The sequence below is a fragment of the Gracilinanus agilis genome, chromosome 5 (assembly GCF_016433145.1).
Source record: "Gracilinanus agilis isolate LMUSP501 chromosome 5, AgileGrace, whole genome shotgun sequence".
Lineage (NCBI taxonomy): Eukaryota > Metazoa > Chordata > Mammalia > Didelphimorphia > Didelphidae > Gracilinanus > Gracilinanus agilis.
The window spans coordinates 59,943,264-59,968,655 of NC_058134.1; the positions used below are offsets into that span (position 1 = coordinate 59,943,264).

General features: G+C 36.7%; 1 protein-coding gene across 1 annotated transcript in view; it reads left to right on the forward strand.

The window, feature by feature from the left end:
- Nucleotides 1–25,392, forward strand: part of MALRD1 (MAM and LDL receptor class A domain containing 1) — an 892,965-nt gene that overhangs the window by 422,179 nt on the left and 445,394 nt on the right. Inside the window, 2 exon segments of the mRNA XM_044678926.1 lie at nucleotides 7,014–7,262; nucleotides 9,430–9,587. Of these exon segments, the coding sequence (XP_044534861.1) occupies nucleotides 7,014–7,262; nucleotides 9,430–9,587 (407 nt within the window).

Sequence of the window (25,392 nt, forward strand, 5' to 3'; positions counted from 1 at the left end):
GTAATTTTCCAGTACAGAATTGGCTTTAGGGTTAGGTCAGCAAAAAAAGGTTACTCAAACATTAACCATTATAACTATGCTATCTACAGAAATATGAGAAAATAATCCATAGTGTCTCAAGCATGCTGTGGCATTTAAGCATACCTTAATCTAGAGACAAGGATACAAAGAGGCTAGGTGTTGGCCTTAGAGTCAGGAAGGCTTGAGTTTCAACCCTGCCTCTAATATATAACCAGCTGTGTAATTATGGGGAAATTACTTAACCCCTGTCATGATTTTCTATATAATCTTTATTCCCCCAAATAAGGTTTTATTATAATCTATGTTCAAGAAGGGAGATACTAAGAATATCTTATGCAGAGGAAAGCAAATCAAAACAAAACAAAGACAAATCTTACATACTTTTGTACATGACCTAATTCTTTCTTCTACCTCTCTCTGTCCCTGTCTTTCTCTCTCTCTCTCTCTCTCTCTCTCTCTCTCTCTGTCTCTGCCTGTCTCTGTGTGTGTGTGTGTGTGTGTGTGTGTGTGTGTGTGTCTTTCTCTCTCTCTGTGTCTCTCTTTTCTCTGTCTCTGTCTCTCTCACCAAGAGCCATACACAGTCCCAATATCATTGATGATTATGAAAACTTTGACTTGGCCATTAAGCTGTGGCTTAAGCAACCTCATGGCATCCATCCCCTCTTAGGGATCATCCATACAGATTTTGATGTTGTACTTAAAGCAGACCCAGTCAGCAATAGCTCTCCTTTCCCCTTCCCCTCTTCCCTTCTTTTCCATTTCCTCTTCCTTTCACTTTCACTTTCTCATCTCTTCCTTTCCCTTTTTCCTTCCATTTTTCCCAAAAATGTTAATCAATAGATCTGTACCTTTAGGGAAAGAAGTCTCTACTACTGGGCTGTAGGCATCTACAACTGATAATGTCCAGTACAATCCAGTCTCCAAGACCTTGATAAAGACATAAAGACACATGAAAAAAACCTCATGGGAAAATATTGGATTACAGAGTTGTAGCTAAATTAAAGTTTTTTTATTTGGTATTAATATCAGTAGTACAATTGATTGAGAGAAATTTGGCTTGACTCTCCTTTCACATGAAAGGTTCCTTAGGAGTACTGTCTCGTAATAAGTTCCAACTGAATCAACAATATATCTGTCTTAGGTAGCTCAGTGGATTAAGAGCCAGACCCAGAAATGGGAATTCCTGGGTTCAAATTTGACCTTAGACATTTCTTAGCTATGTGACCTTGGGCAAGCCACTTAACCCCATTGTCTAGTTCTTACTGCTCTTCTGCCTTGGAATCAATACAGAATGTTGATTCTAAGACTAAAGGTGAAGTTTTAAAAAGAAAACAACCAATATATCTGTCTGTTCCATTGGAGAGAACACCTCCATCAAATGCTTGCAAATAAGCTCACATTTTAAATTCATGTTGGCTTTGGCTATCATGTTTTTCTTAGGCACAAAGTGATTAAACATTGTGTCAGTTGTGTGAGTTCTTAATTATCTTAAGAGTGGTGACTATTTAGTAATATTATGCAAATATCTCTAAAAAGTAGTGAGATATATGATGTCTTAATTTTTTACTATTTCCCATTTTTCCAAGTTAATAGCTTTTTGCAATAGATCTTTTAAGAGGGACTATAACAAAAGTAATACCTCATTTTTTTACCTTTTCTAATTTGATACTGTCTTTTGCTTTTATTCCCACTAGTTGAAACACATAGGACATTGATTCTACAAGGATTTGTATAGGAAATCATTTGCAGTTTGTGTTAAAAATAGCTTCTCTTTCCTTAAAGAATTAGTATTCACCCTATCCAATATCTTCTGACTATTTTTGGAGATAGTACGTAGGGTATATAGGTCAGAGTCTTCTGGGAAGTCAATTATTTTTAGTGAAGAAAAAAATTAAGTCAAATTTTAATCTGGTATGTTATATATATAAATTTATATGATATATAATTATGACTATGAAATATAAATTTAATAATATATAATCTATATAAATGATGAGATGAAATCTGGGTTCCCACACACCTTCCTTGACATCACCTCTAGATGGATAATAATAAGGGCATAGATTGCAGTTATTGTATTGGGAATAGAGATGAAGAAATAGATGCAAATTATATTGCTAGAGTAGAATTGCAATTAACGCATTTCAGACATTGAAATTAATGTATTTCTGATTCTAGGAGTAGGAAGCAGTCAATGATAGCAACAAGATTTCAATTCGTTCTTGGAAAAATGATATTGCTATTTACTGAAAGATATTCAGAACAGAAAGGAATTCAGAAGGAAAAGCAGATTCTGGAGGAAAGATAGTGAGTTTCCAGCATGTTAAATGTGATGTATTGGTGAGACTTTCAGAAAGGCATTCGATAAATGCATAGTTAAAATGCACATCTGTATTTCACAGAGATTTTGGATGAGAAATAAAGTTTTGGGAATGGGGTGGGTAGGGATGCTGGTTGAAGAACTGGGAATGTGTTTAACTAGGCTGAAGCTATGGGGGAGGAAGCTTATAGGACTGTTTGACTAGGTAGTCAATTGACTGTCTAACTTCAGTAGAAGTGTTTAAGTAGAAACTAGATGATCATGTGTATAGTATGTTATAGAATGTATTCCTAAGAAGAGTAGTGATAAGAAGAGTAGATAGAAGTGTGAAAATCTTTTGAAGATGTTTCCAAATCTAAGAGCCAATAAACCTCTTTTAGTCTATTATTTACAATTTAAAAAATAAGGGTTCACCATATCTTTTTGTTCTGTTTTAAAATCTACTTTTGAATGTATGTGATTGAGAAAGAGTCATGTGATTTAATAGATAGGAGGCCATATTTGGAATCAAGAAGACTCAGGTTCGAATGCAAACTCTTACACATAGTAACTAAGTGATCTTATACCAGAAGATTTGGATTATATATATATATATATATATATATATATATATGTCAAATTTCCATTAAGTGTGTGTCTGTGTGTACATGTTTATGTTCCTGTTCTTGGAGTATGGAGAGAATTCAATGTAAAGACAGTGAAGTGAATGTTATCTTGCTTGTTTTCATTACAGGCAATATCTGCAGGGTAGAAGATTCAGTCAAATATTATGGACAGAAAAAAAAGCAAATGTTTTCACCTTCTTTGAAAATCATCAATTCCTATCATGATAAGGTCAATGCTTCATAGGTTTTGGCTAGTTTGACATTTGACATTTCAGTATTTGCAGATTCAGGTTTGGAGAGATTTATTTCTGTTTCCAAATTTGATCTTGATAAAACCCATGAAGTAGTGGAAACTGCTATATGTTCGGCTGCATCAAGCAGTTTTATGTCCCAGGTAATCTTGTTTGGGTATGACATAAACATACACCTATTTGGTAAATTAAGAATATAACTTTATTAAAACACCTAAGCCTAGCATTGTTGAAAGTTAAATATTTAAAGCCATGCTTCCTTTACAAATATATGCTTTCCTTACCATTCCATAACTATTATTTACCATAATTTAGCTATTTCTAGCTTTTATTCTTTGGTCTTACTTCAAACTTGTTTACAGTATTCTTAGCTCATTCTATGTCCTTCTTTTGAAGTCATAATTCCCATATGGTTGGCAAATAACTCTGCAATTTTAATTCAAGATCTTTAAGACAGTTTCATATCAAAAGTCTAACAACTTCTACAAGTTGCTAGCAAATTTTCTTGACTGCTTCCACAAGTATCTTTTCAGTTTATACTATGTGGATAAATTAAGCTGAGGAAAGGTTATTATTTGCCCTTCTCCATCTTTTATCATTTTAAATAGTCTTCATCTTCTTCACAATGGTAAGCAAAGAGACGGTTCACTGTACTTTGATTTCTGTGTAAACTTGGGATTTCACTGTTATCATCAGGAACTTTCTGTTACTAATCTCTTAGCATTTTAGATAGCTTCTCTGAAATTTATATTCTAAGAGAATTGCCTCTGAGACTGAATTTTTTTCATGATTTCCCAGGATGACACAGGCAGTAATGAAATAAGATTTGAATCCAGATCATCCTGACTCTGAGGCAAACTCTTTTATCTACCATGCCATGCTTCCTCTGTTAGAGAAATTATAGCCCTATAAAATTGCTTTCAGGTTGATAATATGGAAACTGCTTGAACATTCCCCTCTTTAATCAAATAGAAGTATTCCTCCAGTCTTCCTTGAAAGAGAACACTTTCCTTTCCAGGATGCACTATGACAAATATTGCTTGAAATGTTCAATAGAATCATATAAATTGAGAGTTGAAAGTGACTTTTAGGGCTCATCTAGTTCAACAGCCCACATGCTGGGCAGGCATCCTTTTTAGAGTTTTCCTAATAGAAGGTCATCCTTCACAGCAAATACAATGCTCTCTTCTTCCTAGCAGAGGTTTCTCCTGGCAATCTGTAGCTTTTATAACCTCCCTTTTACAAAGATCTTCAGAAAATCCTCCCCCAAAGGAACAGCAACTCTTTTGCCACAAAACATTTTAAGTAAAATTTAAAGACAACAATACTAAAAACAGCAACGATTTGTAGTAGCAAATTAAAATTAAACTTTTAAATTTGGCTACTTTAAAAATGTATTGGTGGCCTTTGAAAATGTTTTGAGTGCATCTTTTCATAATAAATTGCCAAAAATAGATTGAATAAATTAACTTACCTTTTCCTGAAGATTTTTTTTCTAAAATGCTATTTACTACTTATGTGTTAAAACAAATCATACTTTCTTTCTTCTCTCTTCATTACCTACTCTCTAATATTTGGTTAAGAGACATCAATTTTAGTTTTGAGACATTCATTCACTGGAATAGAATATTGCTACAGGGACATGAATTATTCTCAGAATCACATAGTTGAAAGAAACCTCAACAAATATATAATCCAATCCAGACATAAGTAAGAATTACCTCTGCATTGTGTCCAACAACTGATTATCTAACCTCTTTTTGAGAACTATTTAGAATCCTCAAGGGACATATAGAGACTATAGATATCTCCCTGTCCCTACTCACACTGACAAATGAGGTAACTGATCCTTTTTCCCTCAGGGTGCTTGGTTTCTCCCAGAGGTGCTGACAGTTTCTCCCCAATGTATGAGTCCCCATCAGCATTGTTCCTTATTTGATTAGGTGATGAATTGATTGCTAGATAGTTAGCCAGACTTAATTTGCTTTTAGGAAATGATATTTCACTATAGCAGGATGATTGGTATAAGTTGGGGTTCAGTTGTTTAGTCATATGTTAATATTATTCATTGGATTTTCTTGGAAAATGATACTGCAGTGATTTACCATTTCATCTCCATTCTCACCAGTACAAATAACATAATGGGGAAAGTGTACAGAAATTTGGCAAAGGGATAATTCCTAGTTTCTGGAAGTCCTTTTGCTTGGACCATCAAGATAGTCTCCTTAAGTGTGATACAGGTTTTCCACTGGGTTTTGTAAATCTGTGAAACTGTCTTTGGTTCCTTTAATTTTTGATGAAGCCTTTGCTGTAAGGTGATCTGAAGACATTGCTAGGCAGGTTATAGAAAGACAGGAAGTCTTATGTACCTCTAAGGTTAATGAAGGCTTCCTCCAACCAAAGCAGGAGGCAGACACCAAAATTTTGACTTGGGGCTATGATCCTTTCCCCATGTCCAGTGGCTTCATTTCAGTGGTTTAACTAGAATGTTCTCTTCTCTCCACTTTTTTGAATCACTTGTAATTTCAGTTTCTAAACGAGTTTCCTGATTGCTCTCCCTCTTTATCTTTACTACTGACTTGCCTGATTTAAATTCACAGTTCCCTGCCTTCCTTTAAGTCCTAAATAAAATCTCATCTTTGAAGAAAGCCTTGCCCAACCACTCTTAATTTGGTTGATTTTTTTCTCTGTTAATTTTTTCCTATTCTTTTTATCCTGCACATAAAATGTTTGTGTGTATTTATTTATTGCTGTCTCCCTTGCTAGAACGTAAGTTCCCTAAAAACTTTTTTTAACCTCTTTGTATCTTTAGCTTAGTGTGCCCTAAGCTATTTCTCAGCACAGTACATGGCACATAGCACTTAAAAAATATTTATTAATTGATAGGTAGTGGTCACATAGACCAGACTGTTATCATTTCCTCAGTCAATACTCTTCTTATGAAACATCACTCCCAGTTGATTGGTAACATTTTGGGAACTTATTCTATGATTGATGATTTATATAACTTTTCAGCTTTGTTTTCAGGCCACATTGTTTTATCACTTACTGTAGATGAGGTGGTATAATTTGATTTTTTTCAACTTGCCTATGCCTTTACAGCACTACTAAGGGGGGCACTCTCCCTCGGAGGTAGTCTAGTCTATTTTGGGGAAGTATCTGATGGTTAAGAAGGGTTTCCTCCCATTATTTCAATCATTTGTCTCCTTGCAACTTCCAGTTCTAGGTTTTAGTTCTTCCTTGTCCGCCCAAGCAGAACAAGTAAGAATTGATGAAATCAATTTAAAACTCAAAAGTGAATAAAATAAAAATATTCCAGGCATTTTCTTGGTTTCCAACAACTCCACTAGAAGGCAAAAATACTTCTTTGGTTGATCTCTTTGTTTGGGATGTCTTTGAGAAAGCCAAAATCTGTAACTGAAACATTAAAAGTATTTCTTTTTGTGTTGTGTCTATTACAACTAATTTTAACAGTATAGATAAATTGAAATTGTTATATTCCACAATGAACAAAAAGTAATTTAACCAGATCAGAAAGCATTGCTATGCAGGGAAGAATGAACAGATGGAACTTTTCTTTAAAGGCTTTATTGGGGAGGGGAAGCTAATAATATAGGCTATGTTTATATTTTGTACAAAATTAATAAAGTGATAAGGGACTAACACTTCAGGAGCACTGAGAACATTTACTTAAAATCCTATGGTGCACTCCTTTCTTTTTCATAGAGATAAGTGTATTATCTCTAACCTTCTAAAACCCTTGCTGGATTATAGGAGCTAGAATGATCAGAGCTTCCCTCTTTCTTCTCCTTTCAGATTCCTGCCCACATGGCTATAGAAGATGTCAGAATGGCAAGTGTTTCAGACCAGAACAAAGTTGCAATTTTGTAGATGACTGTGGAGATAATACTGATGAGAATGAATGTGGAACCTCCTGCACCTTTGAAAATGGCAGCTGTGGTTGGCAAAATTCCCTGGCGGACAACTTTGACTGGATTTTGGGAGTTGGCTCACTTCTGCTTCTGAGTCCTTCTAGAGACCACACAGCGCTTGGAAATGCAACTGGTAAGTCATCAGCTCATTACTGGGGACTAATCACGTTCATCGGGCTCATCACAGTGCCTTTCCTGAGAGGGAGCTGGAGAGCTCTACAGAAGTAATTATAGTGCTATTGCACATAAAGGCAATATTTAGCAAGTAATCAAAATCTAATATTAATTACAATCACTATGATGCCTTTGGAAGAGAGAGATAGAAGGCTCTACAAATTGACTTTCTTTCAGATGATATCATGTGAACAAGGCCATTTTTATTGGGAAATGCTACTAGAGAAGAGCAGTGTGGAATGAATGGAAGCATTAGACTAGGAGAAATGTGTTCCAGTTCTAGCTCAGAAGTATAGATTTATAACTGAAAAGGAATAGGGAGGTCTTCTAGTACAAAACCCCTATTTCATACAGGATGAAACTGAGACGCAGAGAAGTTATGACTTACCCAGGGTCATGTAGGTTGTGAGAAGCAGAGGCAAGCCGTGTCATCTGACATGGAGGAAATCAATTGACTTCTCAAAGCTGATTTTTCTCTCTCCATCTGTAAAACAAGGATGATTTGGCCAGAAGAACCTACCTCATAGGGAGGATTTAGTGAGATCATATGTGTGAAAGTATTTTGGAATTTTAAGAATGTTGAATAACTGCCTGGCAAGAGTGGGAAGCAGAATTGCGGTACAGGGACAACCTATTTTCACAGTTTTTATAGCTGTTCATTTCTAACTGGGTAAGGCAACGAGAAGAGAGAGCTGAATTTAGAGTAAGAGTTTAAATCCCAGCTTTGTCACCACCTGTATGTAACCCTGGACAAATCCCTTAATTACCCGGGTATCAGTTTCCTTCTATGTCAAATGAAGGATTCAGGCTAGATGTCCTCTAAAGGTCCTTCTCTTTCTCACTCTATAATACTGTGGTTTTCATAGACATCAGTTCAAGAGGAAAATTCAAGGAGAAAGGCAGTCGGGAATTGACCTTAAAATACATCAAGTGTGTTTCCCAAAATTCCATAGGCCTAGGTAAAAGCAGAGGCCATGAGGTGGTGCCATGGATAGAATGCTCTAGGCCTAGAATGAGGAAGAGCCAAGTTTAAATCTGGCCTCAGCCACTTCCTCCCTGTGTGACCCTGCGCAAGTCCCTTCACCCTTGTTAGCCTCAGTTTCCTCATAAGTAAATTCACCAGAGAAGGAAATAGCAAAGGACTCTGGGATCTTTGCCAAGAAAACACCCAAAAGAGATCATGAAGTATAAGATATGAATGACTGAACAACAAAAATAAAATAAAATGAAATACAATAGGTAGAATTTAAACTCCTTGGAGTCAATGATCCCATTTCCTTTTTCTTTATATATTCTTCATCTCTCACGTCTAGTAGGCAGTTAATGGATGTGTGTTGAATTGGAATATGAAGCGTACCTAACAGGCTAATCTCTTCTGGTAAATTCAAATCCAGCCCCGAAGTTGAGCCAGAGAAAGATGGGGAAAGAATCTGTTACAAAGAGCCACACTGCTCCCAGTTCAGGTGTCGGATGCAAATGGAGCTGAAGCAGTTCCGTTATCCCAGCCTGGTGGCGGGTGTTACTTACCTGGTGGTCATGGTTAAGGAGAATGCTGGCTCTCTCATTTGCTCAGTCCGCAGATGATGAACCCTGAAAGGGGGCTCCGTTTCATTGTTTATATCTCACATAGTGATTGGATTGCATTTAATCCTGGTGAAGAAGCCTCCTACCTGTTTCACAAAGGCTGTCCTTTCCCTCTCCAGAACTTGGAGCCCCCAATAGCAGCCATGCACTGCAATGGGTAGTTTTATAGCCAGGGCAGGGCTGGCGGGTCCTCCTTGCATCCATGGAGGTCCTCGCTGAATGGAGCAGGTTCCGAGAGACATTCTAAGGGGATTCTATTCTCCTGTGGCTGCCTGGCTGAATGGGTGGCCTCACCGTCCCCCCTCAGATCAACGAAGGCTCCCGATAAGTAGGGTGAAGTACATTTCTAAAGCGTAGCCTGTTGGAAATTGGTAAATGAGCAGAGGGGCTGCACTGTGGTTAGCTTCCCTTTCCAGTTGATATGGAAACGCCTCTGAAAGTTCAGAGCACGTGAAACTTGATTAAAGCTCTCCTGAAAAGTGGAGTCCCCAATAGTTGTCTTACTGTTGGTGTCAGCATCACCCTCTGCTTCTTGTCCTCAGGGCACTTTCTACATCTGGAGGCGACCCCAGTAGGCTTGCGAGGGGAGAAAGCCCATCTGAAGAGCTCTCGGTGGCAGGAATCCAGTGCAGCCTGTGTCCTGACTTTCTGGTACTTCATCTCCACAAAGGCTACAGGATCCATTCAGGTGCTGGTGAAGGTACGGCCCGCAGTGTGTGACTCTTTGTGGTGTCTCCTGAGCAGCCTTGAGGACGGCACCATCCAAGGGGAATGGAAAAGCAGAAGAGGGGGCCTGTTTGATGGAGGGAGGGGGCTCTCTCTTGAGTAGAGTTGTTTGTGCTCAGTGAAGAGGAAACAAAACTGCTAGAGGAAAGTGGAGCAGGAAGTGAATTCTGTACCTTTGAGATCAGTGTCCCAGAGAGGGCACCAGGAGCCTGAATGTGGATGCTTCCCTTATCGTGTGGGGGTGTCCATGTGCCTATGTATGTGTGCCCACATGACTATGTCTTTGTGAACCCATTAGGTAGTCAGGTGGCAAAGTGGGCAGAATTCCAGGCCTGGAATGATGACCTGAATTTAAAGTCAGCCTCAGACACTCTCTGGCTGTGTGACCCTAGGCAAGTCACTCAACCCTGTTTGCCTCTGTTTTCTCACCTTTAAATTGAACTGGAGAAGGAAATGGCAAACTCTTATAATATCTTTGCCAAGAAAACTCCAAATGGGGTTACAAAGAGTCTGAAATGACAAAAGAATGACCCAAGCACTGAGCACTTTAACATGGATGAAATCCTCCTTACATAACAGCCAGGCGGGTCCCTTTAAATGCAGGCAACTTCATCTCTGCAGGAGTGGACTGGATAGAATGTTAAACTTAGAAATCAGGAAGAGCTGGGGCAGAATCCTGTCACAGACACTTATTATTATGCTCCTGGACACATGACTTGATCTTTCTCAGCCTTGTTTTCATCAACCTGAAGCATCATTCCTTCATGAAGCACATTCCATATGTAAGACAAACCTTGCTCTCCAAGAGCCTGTATCCAACAGGAGATAACACAGGAGAGAGGTCTCAGTTGCAAGCAAGATGGGAAGGTCCCATGGTCCTTAGAGTTCAGCAGCAAAGCAGATGCTAATAAATATTCTTTTGTATTACTTCCTCCGATAAAACAATATCCATTGCCTGCCATTAAACCAGTGCTCACCCAGTGCTGAGGCCTTTGGTGGAAGGATTGCTTTATTTATTTGTCGGTAGCTCTGCCCTGCTATCGTAGGGTTCCTGGGCTTGGAATCAAGGACTGTCTCCATCAGAGTGAGAAGAGATGGGAATGAAGAGGCTGTTTAGTAGCTCAGCTTGCTAAGCTCATGCTACCTCCTGTCTTGTCCTCTGAGGGCCTCGCTGCTTCCATTAGGTTGACTTGCCTGTCCCCAGGGTGACGGATCTCCAAAGAGATTGGTCTCCTGAATAATGATTTTGGGGGTTGGATCAGAAGCAGGACCAAGGGAGTACTCCTGTTCCCTGGGCTCTTTGACTTAACAGTCCATCAGTAAGGGTAGATCAACAATCAGTGCTTTTAGTGGTTTAAAATGAGCATAAGAATAGGCCCTCTCTCCCAGGGTTCTTTTGAGGATCAAGTAAGCTAATATAGGTAAGTGGCTTTGCAAACCTTAGATTGCTATTTTAATGTCAGCTATTTTATCATCGTTGTCATTGTCACTGTTGTCATCACTACCCTATATTTTGCTTTCTCACAGAAGCAGGATTTGCTTTGCTTCCCAAAGAATAAGCACATCCATTTGATTTCATTTTTCATTAGTTACTAAGGGATCTAATATGAGGCATTAAGATTGTAGGTATTCATGGTGCAAAGGCATTTGGGAAATGAGCCAAGAATTATTCCAATATTTAAGAAAATACTACATGCTAATATACTTTTACTGAGAACTGATTGTTCCTCCTGAGAATCTAATTCAGACAATTCTTCTGAGAAAAATAACAAAGGGAAAGTCCAATATTAATGCCTCCTGCTGCAAGGATCTTTATTTTTAGCTAGTATGTGTGTGTGTGTGCGTGTTTGTGTGTGTGTGTGTTTGTTCTCCTGGGCCTCTGTGTGTGTGTGTGTGTGTGTGTGTGTGTGTGTGTGTGTGTGTGTGTCCTAGGTCTCTAGGTCAAATTCCAGGAATATGCACTTTGCAAAGATGCTTTACTGGCTGCTACTGCTGAATTACCCAGGAACATTGGCAGGTCCTGGGATCTGGCACATTTGAAGATGCCTGATCTGAATAACAAACAGCTTGACAACTGAGAAGAGCTAAGGCTGACCAAATCTGGGTTTTAGTTGAACCATCCGAGACTCATTTAAGTATCTCCATTCCATAGCTATTTGTACCATCATGCATTAAGACTAGACTAATACAATCATAAATGCTACTAGCTTTACTTCAAAGATCTATGTGGTGAAAGATGTAAGTTAATACCAGTGCAAATTATAAGGTCTTCATGGGAATATTTTGATTGCTTCTTTCTATGTGTCTTAAATGTAATATATATTTCTCTGGAGGATATGAAATTTCATCACTGTAAGGGAATTCCCAATGTGGAAAATTATTTCACAAAAGCTCTTGCCATCACATTCTAAGGGGGGCTACAAGTTAAAAATAAGCACCTTCAAGATATATACAGTCATCACAAAGTAAAATTAAACAGAAATGCATTAGAAATGAGAATATTGGGGGGCAGCTGAGTGGCTCAGTGGATTAAGAGTCAGGCCTAGAGATATGTCCTAGATTCAAATCTGACCTCAGACATTTCCTAGCTGTGTGACCCTGGGCAAGTCACTTAACCCCCATTGTCCAGCCCTTACCACTCTTCTGCCTTGGAACCAATATATATAGTATTGATTCTAAGTCAGAAGGTAAGGTTAAAAAAAAAAGAATTGAGAATATTGAGTGGTAAAGTTGATAGAGAATTGGAACTGGAATCAATAAGATCTGAGTTCAAATATGGTATCACACTTACATATGTGTGATGGTAGAAAAAGGACAAATCTTTGCCTACCTCAGTTTCCTCATCTACAAAATGAGGATGAAAATAACACCTACTTTTCAGGGTTGTTGTGACGATCAAATAAGATAATATTTGTAAAGCACTTAACACAGTATTGGCACATAAAGGTGTATATTAATGCTTTTTACTATTTTTTAAAAGAAAAACATTAACCAGTAGGTGTGGTAGGGCATGGGGGAAGGCTTCCTGTAGAAGGTGGATTTTAAGCTGAGTGTTTAAAGGAAGCTAAGAAATCTAAGAGGTAGATGTAAGGCAGAAGAACATTCTAGGCTTGGGAGATAACTAGAGCAAAGGCTTAGAATTAGGACATTGTGGGGGACAGCACATATCCTAGAGTTGTCAAATTGTACAAGACATAGATGAGAGTAAAGTTTAAGAAGACTGGCAAAATAGAATGTGTCCAGATTATAAAGAGCTTTATATGCCAAACTGAGAAATTTAGATTTGATGCTGAGAGAAATAGGGAGCTATAATCATGGTTCTTATAGATAGTAAGGTCTCCTGTATTTGTGGACAACATTATGGTAGTTGTAGCCAGCCTGAGCACATTGTAAAGTTTCTTCAAAGAAATTTCAACCCCCACCCTCCTGCCATAACCAGTTAGAGAGAAAAAGCACAAGTGGATTAAAAAATGCCTAGTTTCCACAATGTTGTGCTATGCAGTCTATCTTCCTTCTCCCATCTTCCATCTGCTCATAATCAATGAATTGGGCCAGAAAAGGGAAATTGAAAAGATTCTTCCAGAACTTCAAAGGTTTCCCTGAAGCAAATGCCTGTCTTTTTTCATTCCAATATTTTAATGATATTTTATATATGGCTGTATAAATAGTACAGTACAATCTCTAAGCAAAAGAATTATTCATAGGATATCTGATTGGAGCGTGGTAGGCAGATTCAACTCAAAAAAATAAACAACTAACTAAAATGAAGAAACTGAGTAAAAGATATCATCAGGTATATAGAATAGAAAAACAAAATTCAGATCGTCATGCAACAAGGGAAGGAGATACTAATGGAGATTATCTTCTTGATATAAAAAATAAATAAATGAAGGCTGCATTACACATAGAGTTGACTACAAGTGGTGAATCTATGGGGAAGAACAAGAGTCTAATAGTGTGGCTAGGTTTAAATAGACTGTGACCTGTATTGTCTTGTTTAACATTCGCATTGAAAGCTTTTCCATCTGTTTGACTATCTGAGCCTTCAATTCTCAGTATTTTTTTCAATAATGAACTTAGGGAAATTATCTAAAAAAATCATTTAAAGCTGAGTAGGCCTGTTGACTGTATGCATTGCTACAAATAAAATTGATATAGAAGAGTATATTTAAGGGTATATTCCAATATCACAGTATGTAGTTGGTATTTTGATTTTGAATATTAAATATCTTATGTTCCCCAGTACTTGAATTTCTATTAGTCATGGAACATCTGGTTCTTCTGATGAGAACAGCTGAAACACATGTAATTGTCTTTTAGATACAAACAATTGATGAGTAGGTGAATGTTTAAAAAATATTGAAAATTTCAATAACCATCATTTTGCATTGGAATTTATTTAGTTACAAATGACACAGATAAGAAAATGGTGTTAGTTTTAAAATGTTTGGAGAAAATTTTGTAATAGAAATGTTTATTCTGTATCCTTCCATCTATCTCCCTTGGATTCATCTAGTGCAGCTCCTTCTTTGCTTGTCTATAAGTTTTATTTACATATCAAGTCTGTCGGTTTCATGCATCTGATTGTTTATTATTATTTTTACATTTCTAACAAAACTTAGTTCAACTCCATTTGCAGCAGAGTTGAGATAGAGGGAGAGGGGTCTTCTACTTTTCTCATAAGAGTTTAATCTTATTAGAGTAGTTGTGGAATGAACAAGGCTATATTACTTCTCCCCATTCTGCTATCTTGAGAGGTCTTGATTTTCTTCATATTGAACCAACTTTGTATTTTTGCTATAATTCTACCTTTATTATAGTATATAATTTTGCAAATATTTTATAAGATGCTTTTGTATCAATGTCAATCAATGATAGTTTTATGTTTCAATTTCACCAGTTAGGTATCAAGATTATATTTATAGGGGGCAGCTGGGCAGCCCAGTGGATTGAGCGTCAGGGCTAGAGACGGGAGGTCCTAGGTTAAAATCCAGCCTCAGACACTTCCCAGCTGTTTGACCCAGAGCAAGTCACTTGACCCCCATTGCCCACCCTTACCATTCTTCCACCTAGGAGCCAATACACAGAAGTTAAGGGTTAAAAAATATTTTATTTATATCATAACAGATTTGGCTATCTCTTTTTTCCCATATATGCAGATGAGAAAAAAGTTCATGATCTTAAAAGGAATATAGAGAATCAAAGAAGATAAAATAGACAATTTTATTCCATAGAACTAAAAAATCAATACAGAAAGGAAATCAATACAGCTAAATTAAAAATGGAAATAGTTAACTAGGAAAAAGAATCTTCATAGAAAGTTTCTCTTAAAAAGGTCTTATTTCTCAAATATATAAAATTATTTTAAATTTATAAGAAATAAGAAACATTCCCTAATTCATGTAAAAGAATATAGATAGTTTTCAAAAGTATTAATCCAACTCATTCTAACCATATGAAAATTTCTCCAAAACTCTAATAATTATAGTAATACAGAATAAAGCAGCCTTAATTTCCATCCAACACATCATATTGACAGTGTTGATAAAAAAGGAAAATTAAAAATGATAAAGGTTATGTAAGGAAAAAGGCACTCTGGTGTATTATTGCTTGAGCTATGAATTGCTACAGCCACTCTGGCAAAGTATTTGGAACTGTAACAATTATGAAACTGTATATAGCCTCTGGACCAAAGAAGAAAAGGAAACACTTAAAGTACTTTAATGAATAGAATAATCTGTCATATTTATTATAAAGATTTTGTTAGTCTTCTTTCTTCATAAGGCAAGATGGGAGAATAGGTGGTAGAAAAAATAATTTTTGATAATTAAAAAAATTAAAGACAAATTAGTAGAGTCAAGCAAAACAAATCCTCACATTGCCCTCATTCTACCCCCCCAAAAAAAGCATGTTGCATTCTGAATACTGATCTATAACTTGACTATCATGAAACAGATATTCCTTTTTTCTTATATTTTACATTTATCTTTTTAAATAAAATATTTAGAATATATTTCCATGGTTATATGATTCATGATTTTTCCCACCCCTTTTTTCTCCCCTCTCCGGGAGCTGACAAGCAGTTCCACTGGGTTATAAATGTATCATTACTGAAAACCTACTTACATATTATTCATATTTGTAGTACAGTGATCTTTTAACATCAAAATCATAATCATATCCCCATTGAACTATGTGATGAATCATTTTTTTTCTTCTCCATTTCTGCTCCCACAGTTCTTTCTCTGGATGCAGATAGAGTTCTTCCTCACAAGTCCCTCAGAATTGTCCTGGATCATCACATTGCTGCTAGTACAGAAGTCCATTACATTCGATTTAACACAGTGTAACAGTCTCTGTATATAATGTTCTCCTGGTTCTGCTCCTTTCACTCTGCATCCATTCCTGGAGGTCATTCCAGTTCACATGGAATTCCTCCAGTTCATCATTCCTTTGAGCACAATAATATTCCATCACCAGCAGATACCACAATTTGTTCAGCCATTCCCCAATCAATGGACACCCCCTCATTTTCCAATTTTTTGTCACCACAAAGAGTGCGACTATAAATATTTTTGTACAAGTCTTTTTCCTTATTATCTCTTTGGGGGTACAAACCTAGCAATGGTATGATTAGGTCAAAGGGCAGGCAGTCATTTAAAGCCCTTTATGCATAATTCCAAATTGCCCTCCAGAGCAGTTGTACCAATTCAAAACTCCACCAGCAGTGTATTAGTGGCCCAATTTTGCCATGTCCCCTCCAACATTTATCACTAAGAAATATTCATATATTCATTATCAGTGATCTAAAATTGTTTCTTGGTTATTAATCTAATTCTTTCATCTTAAAAGTTATTTGTCTTTAGATAATTATGGCATATATTTAATTTTCACCAATTTCATATAAAATAATTTTTAATATTCATTAAAAAAATTTTAGTTCTAAATTCTATTTTTCTTCCCCCTGAATGCCCCTGTCCTAAGACAGTAAACATTCTAATATAGATTTGACATGTGCAATCATGTAAAACTTTTTATTTTAAAAACAAGAATTTTATTTTGTGGAGAAGATATTGAACCAAAAACAAAGAAGAGAATGAAATATAATAAGTTGTAGTCTGCATTCAAACTCTTAACAGTTCTTTTTTTTTTTTTGGAGGCAGATCTTTCTGCCTTTAGAGGCCTTTTTCATCATAACTCTTTGGAATTATCTTGAATCAATGTTTTACTGAGAACAGCTAAATCATTTACAATTGTTTATCATAGAACACTGCTATTACTGTATACAGTTTTTTTCTGATTCTGTTCACTTACCTTTGTATCACTTCATGCAAGGTTTTCTAGGTTTTTCAGAAATCATTCGGTTAGATATTTCTTATGCCACAATTAGTATTCCATTATACTATATATCACAACTTATCTAGCCATTCCCCAATTGATGGACATCCCCTTGATTTCCAGGTCTTTTTTTGTCATAAAAGGAATTGCTTATATACATTCTTCTCCTTACTTTCCACTAGTTCATGTAATTCTTCCAAGTTTCTCTGAAACTGGATCTTTTTTATTTTTGAAGTAGTATATAATAATATGTCATATTATTATATATTTTGATATCTATTATATATCATAATCCTAGGCTAAATTATTATTTTAGCAGTTATCCAGTTGGTGGTTTTACCATAGTTTTATATTCTCAATATTCATTTTCCAAATTTAATTCATTAAAATAATGTTCAGGGAAATATTTTGAATAGAAAAATAGTTTGGATGAGGATTAGTTATTGAGTAAATTATTCATCCTTTCTAAGAATGGTAATATAGATCAAATGATTGTTCTCTGATTTAGAATGGGAAATCAGAGCAAATGGTGATTAAAATTATGTATAATCAGTGGCACGGCATGAAGATGAATGGGAAGTAATATGGTAAGTCTGGGACTGGGAGAGATATGGAGAAAGCTTACCAAGCAGAGGCCCACGGTGCTACAGTCGGAGCTTCATTGCCAGGTCAATGTTAAAGGCACTTATGGACATGCTGCTTGACTGTGTCTACTTAGCTAATCTTTTCTTTTGGCTCCTATTTATTTGCATACTGAGGTAGTGAAGATCTTAGGATCTTAGGAAGATCTAACTGTAAGTGTGATAACTATCTAGAAAAGAAAGTTGGAGTCTCTATCCAGAGGCAAGATTGATGAGAAAAGATTAAGTATGGGGAACTTTACTTAGTTTTTTTTGTTTGTTTGTTTGTTTGTTTTCTGGGTATGCTGCTTATAGCTAAAGAGTCATCAAATAACTTGTTCTCATTAGGGACAGATTGTACCTAACATGATATAGTATATTGGTGCTGAGATCGCACAGGGGTCCACAGTGAAGAAGTCCAGAAACTAATAGCAAGAAGCAATAGCCTAGTAGAGGCTGTGCATATTTCAGTGAACATGGCACCCTTTGACTCCAAGAGAACAGCATGTATCAGAATACCATATCCAGCAGCCATAAAAAGATGACACTAGCATTCCCAGATTAAATTTCAGGCTCAACAATCATCAGAAGTCATTAGCAGACTAGTAAGTATCAAAGAAATCAAATGCCTATAAGAGACCCACCATGTGAAAGGGTAAGCCTGAAGTGCTCTATCATAATATTACGAGAATATCATAATTACTTTAGTGTTATTATTTCAACTACATCCTTATTGAAGTCTAAGAGTATTGATTATTTTATTTCATTTCAAAGTAACGCATTCCAGAAAATGAACCCTCGACATCATTGTAGAAACTGAAAGAAAATGTTTTCTGATCATTTTATATTAACTTTGGAGGATTTGTGAGTACAAGTTTATTAACCCTCTATTGCAATGTCAACACTCAGTCATGATTGAGTTAGTAGCCTAGTATCAGTGAAATCTTTGAAGGCTTAGTTATATTATACATTGTATTTAAATAGAAAATGAGGTTAATAAAAAGTTTTTGCATAGATAGCCACTGATGCTGAAGTCATTTACTGAATAATTACTTAATGCCTAGAATACCTACCATCTGCACCAACAAAAAGGCAAGACCATGTTTCTCATAATTCTGATAACTTTTGACTGGGATTTCCCTAGGCAAAGCTGAATTCAGGATTTTTCCTCTTTGGTTTCCTGTGCTTTTTTTCCCCCCTTTTAGTTCTCTCTCCTTGACTTCTTTATTCCCCTGATCCCTCATTTTCCTGTCTTTTACTAGAATTCCTTGTATCCCCCTCTAAAGAGGTGAATAGATCTACTATTTGTTAGCCTTCTCAGGAACATTTGATTTTTAAAATAGCTCCAAAGGGAGAGAAACCTAAAAGACCTACATTTTATAATTTTGGAATTTCAGGCAATGAGGAACCTGCTCATTGCAAGAGAAGGAAAGATTTCTGGGTAAACGAGCTTTCAACACTCTCAGACCATACCATATTGGTGATTGCCTTTGCCATCCATCAATTTTGAAATCACATCCTTTTCAGAAAAGCATGTTTTGTTTTTTTCTTATTCATTTTGTTTTGTTTTTATGAAGCATCAAGGCACAGAGAAAAGCATTTTGATTCGAGTTAGCCGTCTAAGATCTTAATCTTAGGATTCAAGTCTCATCTCCAACTCATATCACTTGTATGACTGGCAAATGAGCAAAATCTCCCTTAGGCCTCAATTTTCTAACCTGTAAAATAAAAGGTTGTAGTAGTGTTGGCTTCTGAGATAAGATAGAGTATAATTTAGTATGATCAAATGAGGTTATCTCTCTCTCTATTTGCATGTATATGCATATTTGTACAATTCACAAACCTTAAAATGCTGTATAAATTCCACTGCTACTGCTGCTGCTGTTACTAGAGAACCCTTTTAGTTCTAAATATCGTAGTCTGATGATTCTATATACTCTGGTAAGATGTGTTTCCCTTGACACAACTTTTTGAGTACGTATTCCCCACCAAATATGTGTAAGAGGAGAAAATAGATATTTAAGGTATGGTCACCAGGAATCAGATCAACACGATTCCAAATTAATAGACCCGAGGCAGGATGGCTGTTATGGAAGTTTATTTACAATTAGGAAGGTGGAAGGTAGAGAAATAGAGAGAGAGAAACTCTGTCCCCAACTAGAGGTCCGGACTGGATGAGGATTTAGAGGCCCCAGCAGAGGAGCACAGAGGTTAGTCAAACAAGGCTATTAGCCACAAGGCCTTTCACAATTAGAGAGGCAAGAGAGGCCTCCCTGAGGGTAGAGCCTCCAGAAAGCCAAGGGAGGGGAGAGAGAGTCAGCTTAACTTACCCACATGACAATTCAGAGGGAAGCTGCCCGAGGTCTCAGCAGAGCTCCTTCAACACCGAGTTCAAAGCGCCAACTCCTCCACAGGAAGTTACCATCATATTTAAAAGACAGCAGCTTTTGTCACTTCCTGCGTCCACCTTCAAGTGGACATTTCAAGTGGACAAATGGCAGCCTCAACACTTTTTAGGACTGTCCAAAAGGCAGTCCCTTATTCTTGATTTGTTACTTATTGTCACGTGTGGGTAACTGATCTCCCCTCCCCACTAAGTTGGGTGGGGTGACATTCTTTCTGATGGCTAGAGTCTAACAATGAATGAGCATGAGCTAATTCCCTTTACACATATGGGTGATATATAACTGAAGAGTCCTCAATTCCTAATTACACTTATTCTTAACAATAACTTATAATGCTTTTACTACCTATGCTTTCTACAATAGTTATGTCTTCTTTTCTATATTTTAACGCTAGATGTTTTCAGTGACTTCTATCATGATCGGATGGAGTATCAAAATAATGGCCTTATCAGATAAGCTTGTAGGGCTGGATCTTCAATGGCAGACTGACCCTACATGCTTGGATGGGGAGCCAACACAGATATAGAATACAAGATGTCTGGGTGCCTGGTGTCAGGATGCAATCATACTATAATTTGTGTCCCATTTCATGCTGCTCAAATCTTTTCTAAACACCACAAGCTGATGTGGACCAGTTTTTTGTCTCTTCTAAAATAATAATTCTCCTCAAGACAACCTGGTGGAATAAACATTTTTATAATCCATGGACAAAGGCAACCCCATTTACTTTTTTCTTAATGCTTCAAGATATACACCAATTCTCTACCCACTGGAATTTTTTTTTTCAAATCACATTTAGTCTAACCACTTTTATTGTTTCCATCAGAGTTCTCCAATGGATCAGAGTTCATACTGCTTGGCTTTTACATATTATACTATATCACTCTTTATAGGATTATTAACTTAGACCAGCTCAATTCACCTAAAACACATTGTAGATGAAGAAATTTAAGACTGAGAAGGATAAATAATTTTTCCAAGGTCACGTATGGATTAAGATGAAGAGATGGGATTTGAATCCAGGTCTTTTGACTGCACATATCTTAAATTTACAATTGCAGTAAGTTGCTCTGCCCTAGATTGTAGGCTGAATCCCCCTTGTTCCAAAGTGTTTTGATCCAAATATATTATTTTACTATATAGATCGCCAGCTCATTTAATATGTCAATATCATAAGGGCAAATGACATATATCATTATTTCCAGAGTGAGCCAAATCAAAATGTGTGAAGATCTCTATAGGAATTTCAGATCTGAAGTGAACCACACTGAATGAATTCCTCTAGGCACTAATGATTGGAAACATAATGCCATTGCAGAGCAGAGCCAAGTTTAGATCAGCCTAAGCAGAAACAGTTTTGTATCCTACCATAGCTTTGAGCTCTCCCAGACAGACTCAGCAATGGGCATATGGCCAGCTGGAACCAGCAAGTTGCAGAACTGGCAGTTAGTAGATTAATGTATTTGGAGGATTTGTCACCTGGATTTCGGGAGCTCTTTCTCAGATGTCATATGTAGGAATAAGCATTGCCTTCTGGGCTACTCTGGGACTAAGACAGAGGGGAGCAACAACCTAAACTGAATTTCATCTGACTGTGGACTTCAATGACCAATGTTTTCATTTTATTATTATTTATTTTCATTTCTAAGCCTTTGTTCTATAGGAAGATTTTACTACAACCTGAGTCATATTAATTGGCAGTACACAAACAGATTAAGTGAATGTTATTTTGTTAGTTACTTAATTCCCTTCAAAACTGTCATTTACTTGAAACACCAATTTCATTAGAAATATGCCTTCCCCTCAGGCCTTTCAACTATTTTTAAAATGGTATTTACTTGAAAATTTATAAAATTTTGAAATCTTTTTTGGCACATTTTTCAGTATCCTTTATAAAGATAATGATCTTCATCATTCTATAAGCTTTGTCCATAGTTATTATAACATTTGTACCACTAAATTAGGGTTAAAGGATCTATTAAAAGTGGGACAATTTTCCATGTGGATTTGGCTTTAGCTCATATTTTTTAAAGATTATATCAAGATTATTTATTTGAAAATAATTACAAGACTGATACTATGGTATAAGAATTCTCTCATATACTAAATCTCAGAAAAATATGAATACCAGCACCGAACTCTAAGGATACCTTAAAGGCACCATAAGTAGAAACAAGAGAAACTCAGATTGCTTCTTTTAGATCACTGCTTATAGTAGATAGTTAATGTTAATAAACAGAGGAAGAAGACAATATTATTAAACTTATATTTTGTTTCTTTTCTCCCTTTCTGGAAGAATGATGTTTGGATTGAGAAGGACAGAACATACATTTTAACATAAAGTAGAAGGGTGTTTTGATAAAATTGCTTAACTATAAATGATCTCTGAAAACATATGAAAAATGTTTAAAGTTCCGTAGCTTTGTTTATTGAGAGATTTATTCATCTACTTAAGGAAAGAAAGGAAGTCAATACTTTAAAAATAATTGATGTTTGTTATAACAAAACTTAATCACCTATAATTTATAATTGGAGCAATCAAAACAGTATAAAATGATTATGATTACTAGCACATACCTATCTATTAATAGTTTCATTAAGCATGTCTGTTGATGGGCATAGTCAAGATGGCAGCTTAGAAGCAGCAAAAGTCGATTCCTCTGTGAAAACCCTTCCACACCAATCAAAAACAAAGCTCTTCAAGGGGAACAGAAAATGAAATCTAATAAGAAAACAGAGCAGAGACCCTCCTGCTCAATTTAACTTAAAAAGTACACAGAAAGGGTTGAATTCTCAGATTAAAGGAAAAGAAAGAAGGAAGGTCCCAGAGCCCTTCACCCACCTACTGTGCTGAGACTCCAGCAGTTAATGGGATGTCAGGGTGAGGGCTCCAACCAGGCCAGACTGCCTCACTACCATGACTACACAAAGCTCAGGGCTTTGATCAAAGCAGGCAAGGATGCAGCTGGAGAATAGAAGAGGAGAAGATGGCAGGCTAATCATAGCCTTCAGCTACCACACCTCTATCTTAGGCCTCTGCCTCTCAAAATTTTGGCCTCAGGGCACATTCAGCTCTCCAGATCAGCTCAATTGACTTAATCCAGAATATCAACAGTGCAGAGAAAAATCCTCCAGAGGGTAGAGGGGCTCAGTCTCAGGGATCTGGCAGAAAGCCAGAGGAGCAAGGGTGCACAGTGGACAGAGAGCCAGGCTTGGCAGCAGGACAGAGCCACAGGTCTCTCCTGCTCTATCCAACCTGAAAGGCACAAAGATAAAGTTGAATTTTGAGGTATAATGGAAAGATCCAGCATCCCTCCCCTACTATTGTGCTAAGACCAGTTGAGGGGGATCCCAGGGGGAATGCAGCAACTTCAGTGGAGTACCTTGGTACCACTACAGGAAGCTCAGGGCTCTGACAGGGCAGCTGGCAAGGAGTCAGTTGGCAGAAAAGAGTAGAGAGGAGGACAGAGGGTAACTACCTTCAGCCCCCAACCTTCACTTTTACCTTAAGCCTCTGCTGGCAACTGGGGAAGATCTGGCTTCTGGGCACATTAATATAACTGGTCAGCTCCATCAGCCTAATCCAGCTAATCAGCTAAGAAGAGAAGAAGCCCCTTCAGGGCAGAAAAACCAAAACTCACAAATCCAACAAATAAACAGAGGAGCAAGCCAATAAGGAGATGGAAAGAAAGAAAAAATGAGTAAACAACAGAAAAAGAAAAAAATAAATTACCATCTATAGCTTCTATTCAGGTAATGAACAAAAACAGTTGTAGCAGAGGACAATTAAGGAACACCAAACAAAAACTCAGTAACTCCAGTGAATTGGACCCAGGACTGGAAGAACTCAAAACACAATTCCCCCCCAAAAATTAATAGAGGTTAAAGAAAATTAGGAAAATAACTTAAAAAGCAAAATAGGCCATCTGGAAACAAAGGCACATGAACTAAAACAAGAAAATAGTATTTTAAAAGTCAGAATTGACCAGCTTGAAAATGAAGCTAGGAAATTAAAAAATTAAAACAATAACCTACAAAGAAAAATAGATCAAAAGGAAAAGAAGGTTCAAAATGTCGGAAATGAAGTCAGCCTTTAAAAATTAGAATTGAACAGCTAGAAGAGAATCACTTTACAAGGCAGCAAGAATCTATAAAACAAAATCAAAAGAATGAAAAAATTGAGGAAAATATGAAACATCTGAACAATAAGACAATAGTACTGGAAAATAGATCTAGGAGAGACAATTTAAGAATTATTGGACTACTAAAAGTCATGACCAAAAATAAAACGTAGACATCATATTACAGGAAATTATCCAAGAAAATTGACCTGATATTCTTGAATAATAGGGTAAAGTAGAGATTGAAAGAATCTATAGATTACCTCTAGCATTAAGTCCCCAATTGTCAATCCCCAGGAATGTTATAGCCACATTCAAGAACTTCCAAATGAAGGAAAAGATATTACAAAATGCCAAAAAGAAACAATTTAGACATCATGGAGCCACAGTCAGGATTACACAGTGTGGCTTTTCCACACTGAAGGACCAGAAGGCATGGAATATGATATTCTGGAAAGCATGGGAACTGGTTTTACAACCAAGAATCAACTACCCAGCAAAACTGACTATATTCTTGCAGGGGAAAGTATGGTCATTTAATAAAATGGAAGATTTCTAAGCATTCCTGAAGAAAAGACTGGACTTAAACAAAAAAATTTGATGCCCAAATATAGAACTCAAAAGAACCATCAAAACGTAATTATAAAAGGAAACAAAAAAAAATTAAGGGACCCAATAAGTCCAAATGATTTGTATTCCTATAAGGAAAGATAATATTGGTAACTTTTAAAAACTGTTATTATCATCAAGGTAGCTAGAAGTATACATAGAGGTTATAGTGATAAATTGTATAGGACGATATGTCAAATATGTATACGCATACATATGCATATATATAAACTAGGTATAAAAAAGAGGATACTATTAAGAGAAATGGGTAAAGAGACTAAATGGGGTAAATATATATTTCATAAAGAAGTGCATGGGGAGAGGGGATGAGAAGACCAATACAATGGAAGGGAGGAAGAGGTTGATGACAGGTAATATTTAAATCTTATACTCATTGGAACTGGCTCAGAGAAGGAAGAACAATCAGATCCATTGGGCAGAGACTTGTATTGTACCCTATAGAGAAGTAGAAGGGTTATAAACAGTCTGGTGGGGAGGGGAACAATATAAAGGAGGGAGAAGTGGGGTGGTCATTTAAAAGGCAATATAGTATAAAGGCAATAATAAGAAGGGAGGGAGTGGGAAGGTGAATGACATAAGGGAGGGGAAAGGAGAGAAACTGACTAAAAGTGAAAAGTAGGAGGAAAGGGTAAGAGGGAGAAGAGAAAAGGCAGAATCAAAGGAGG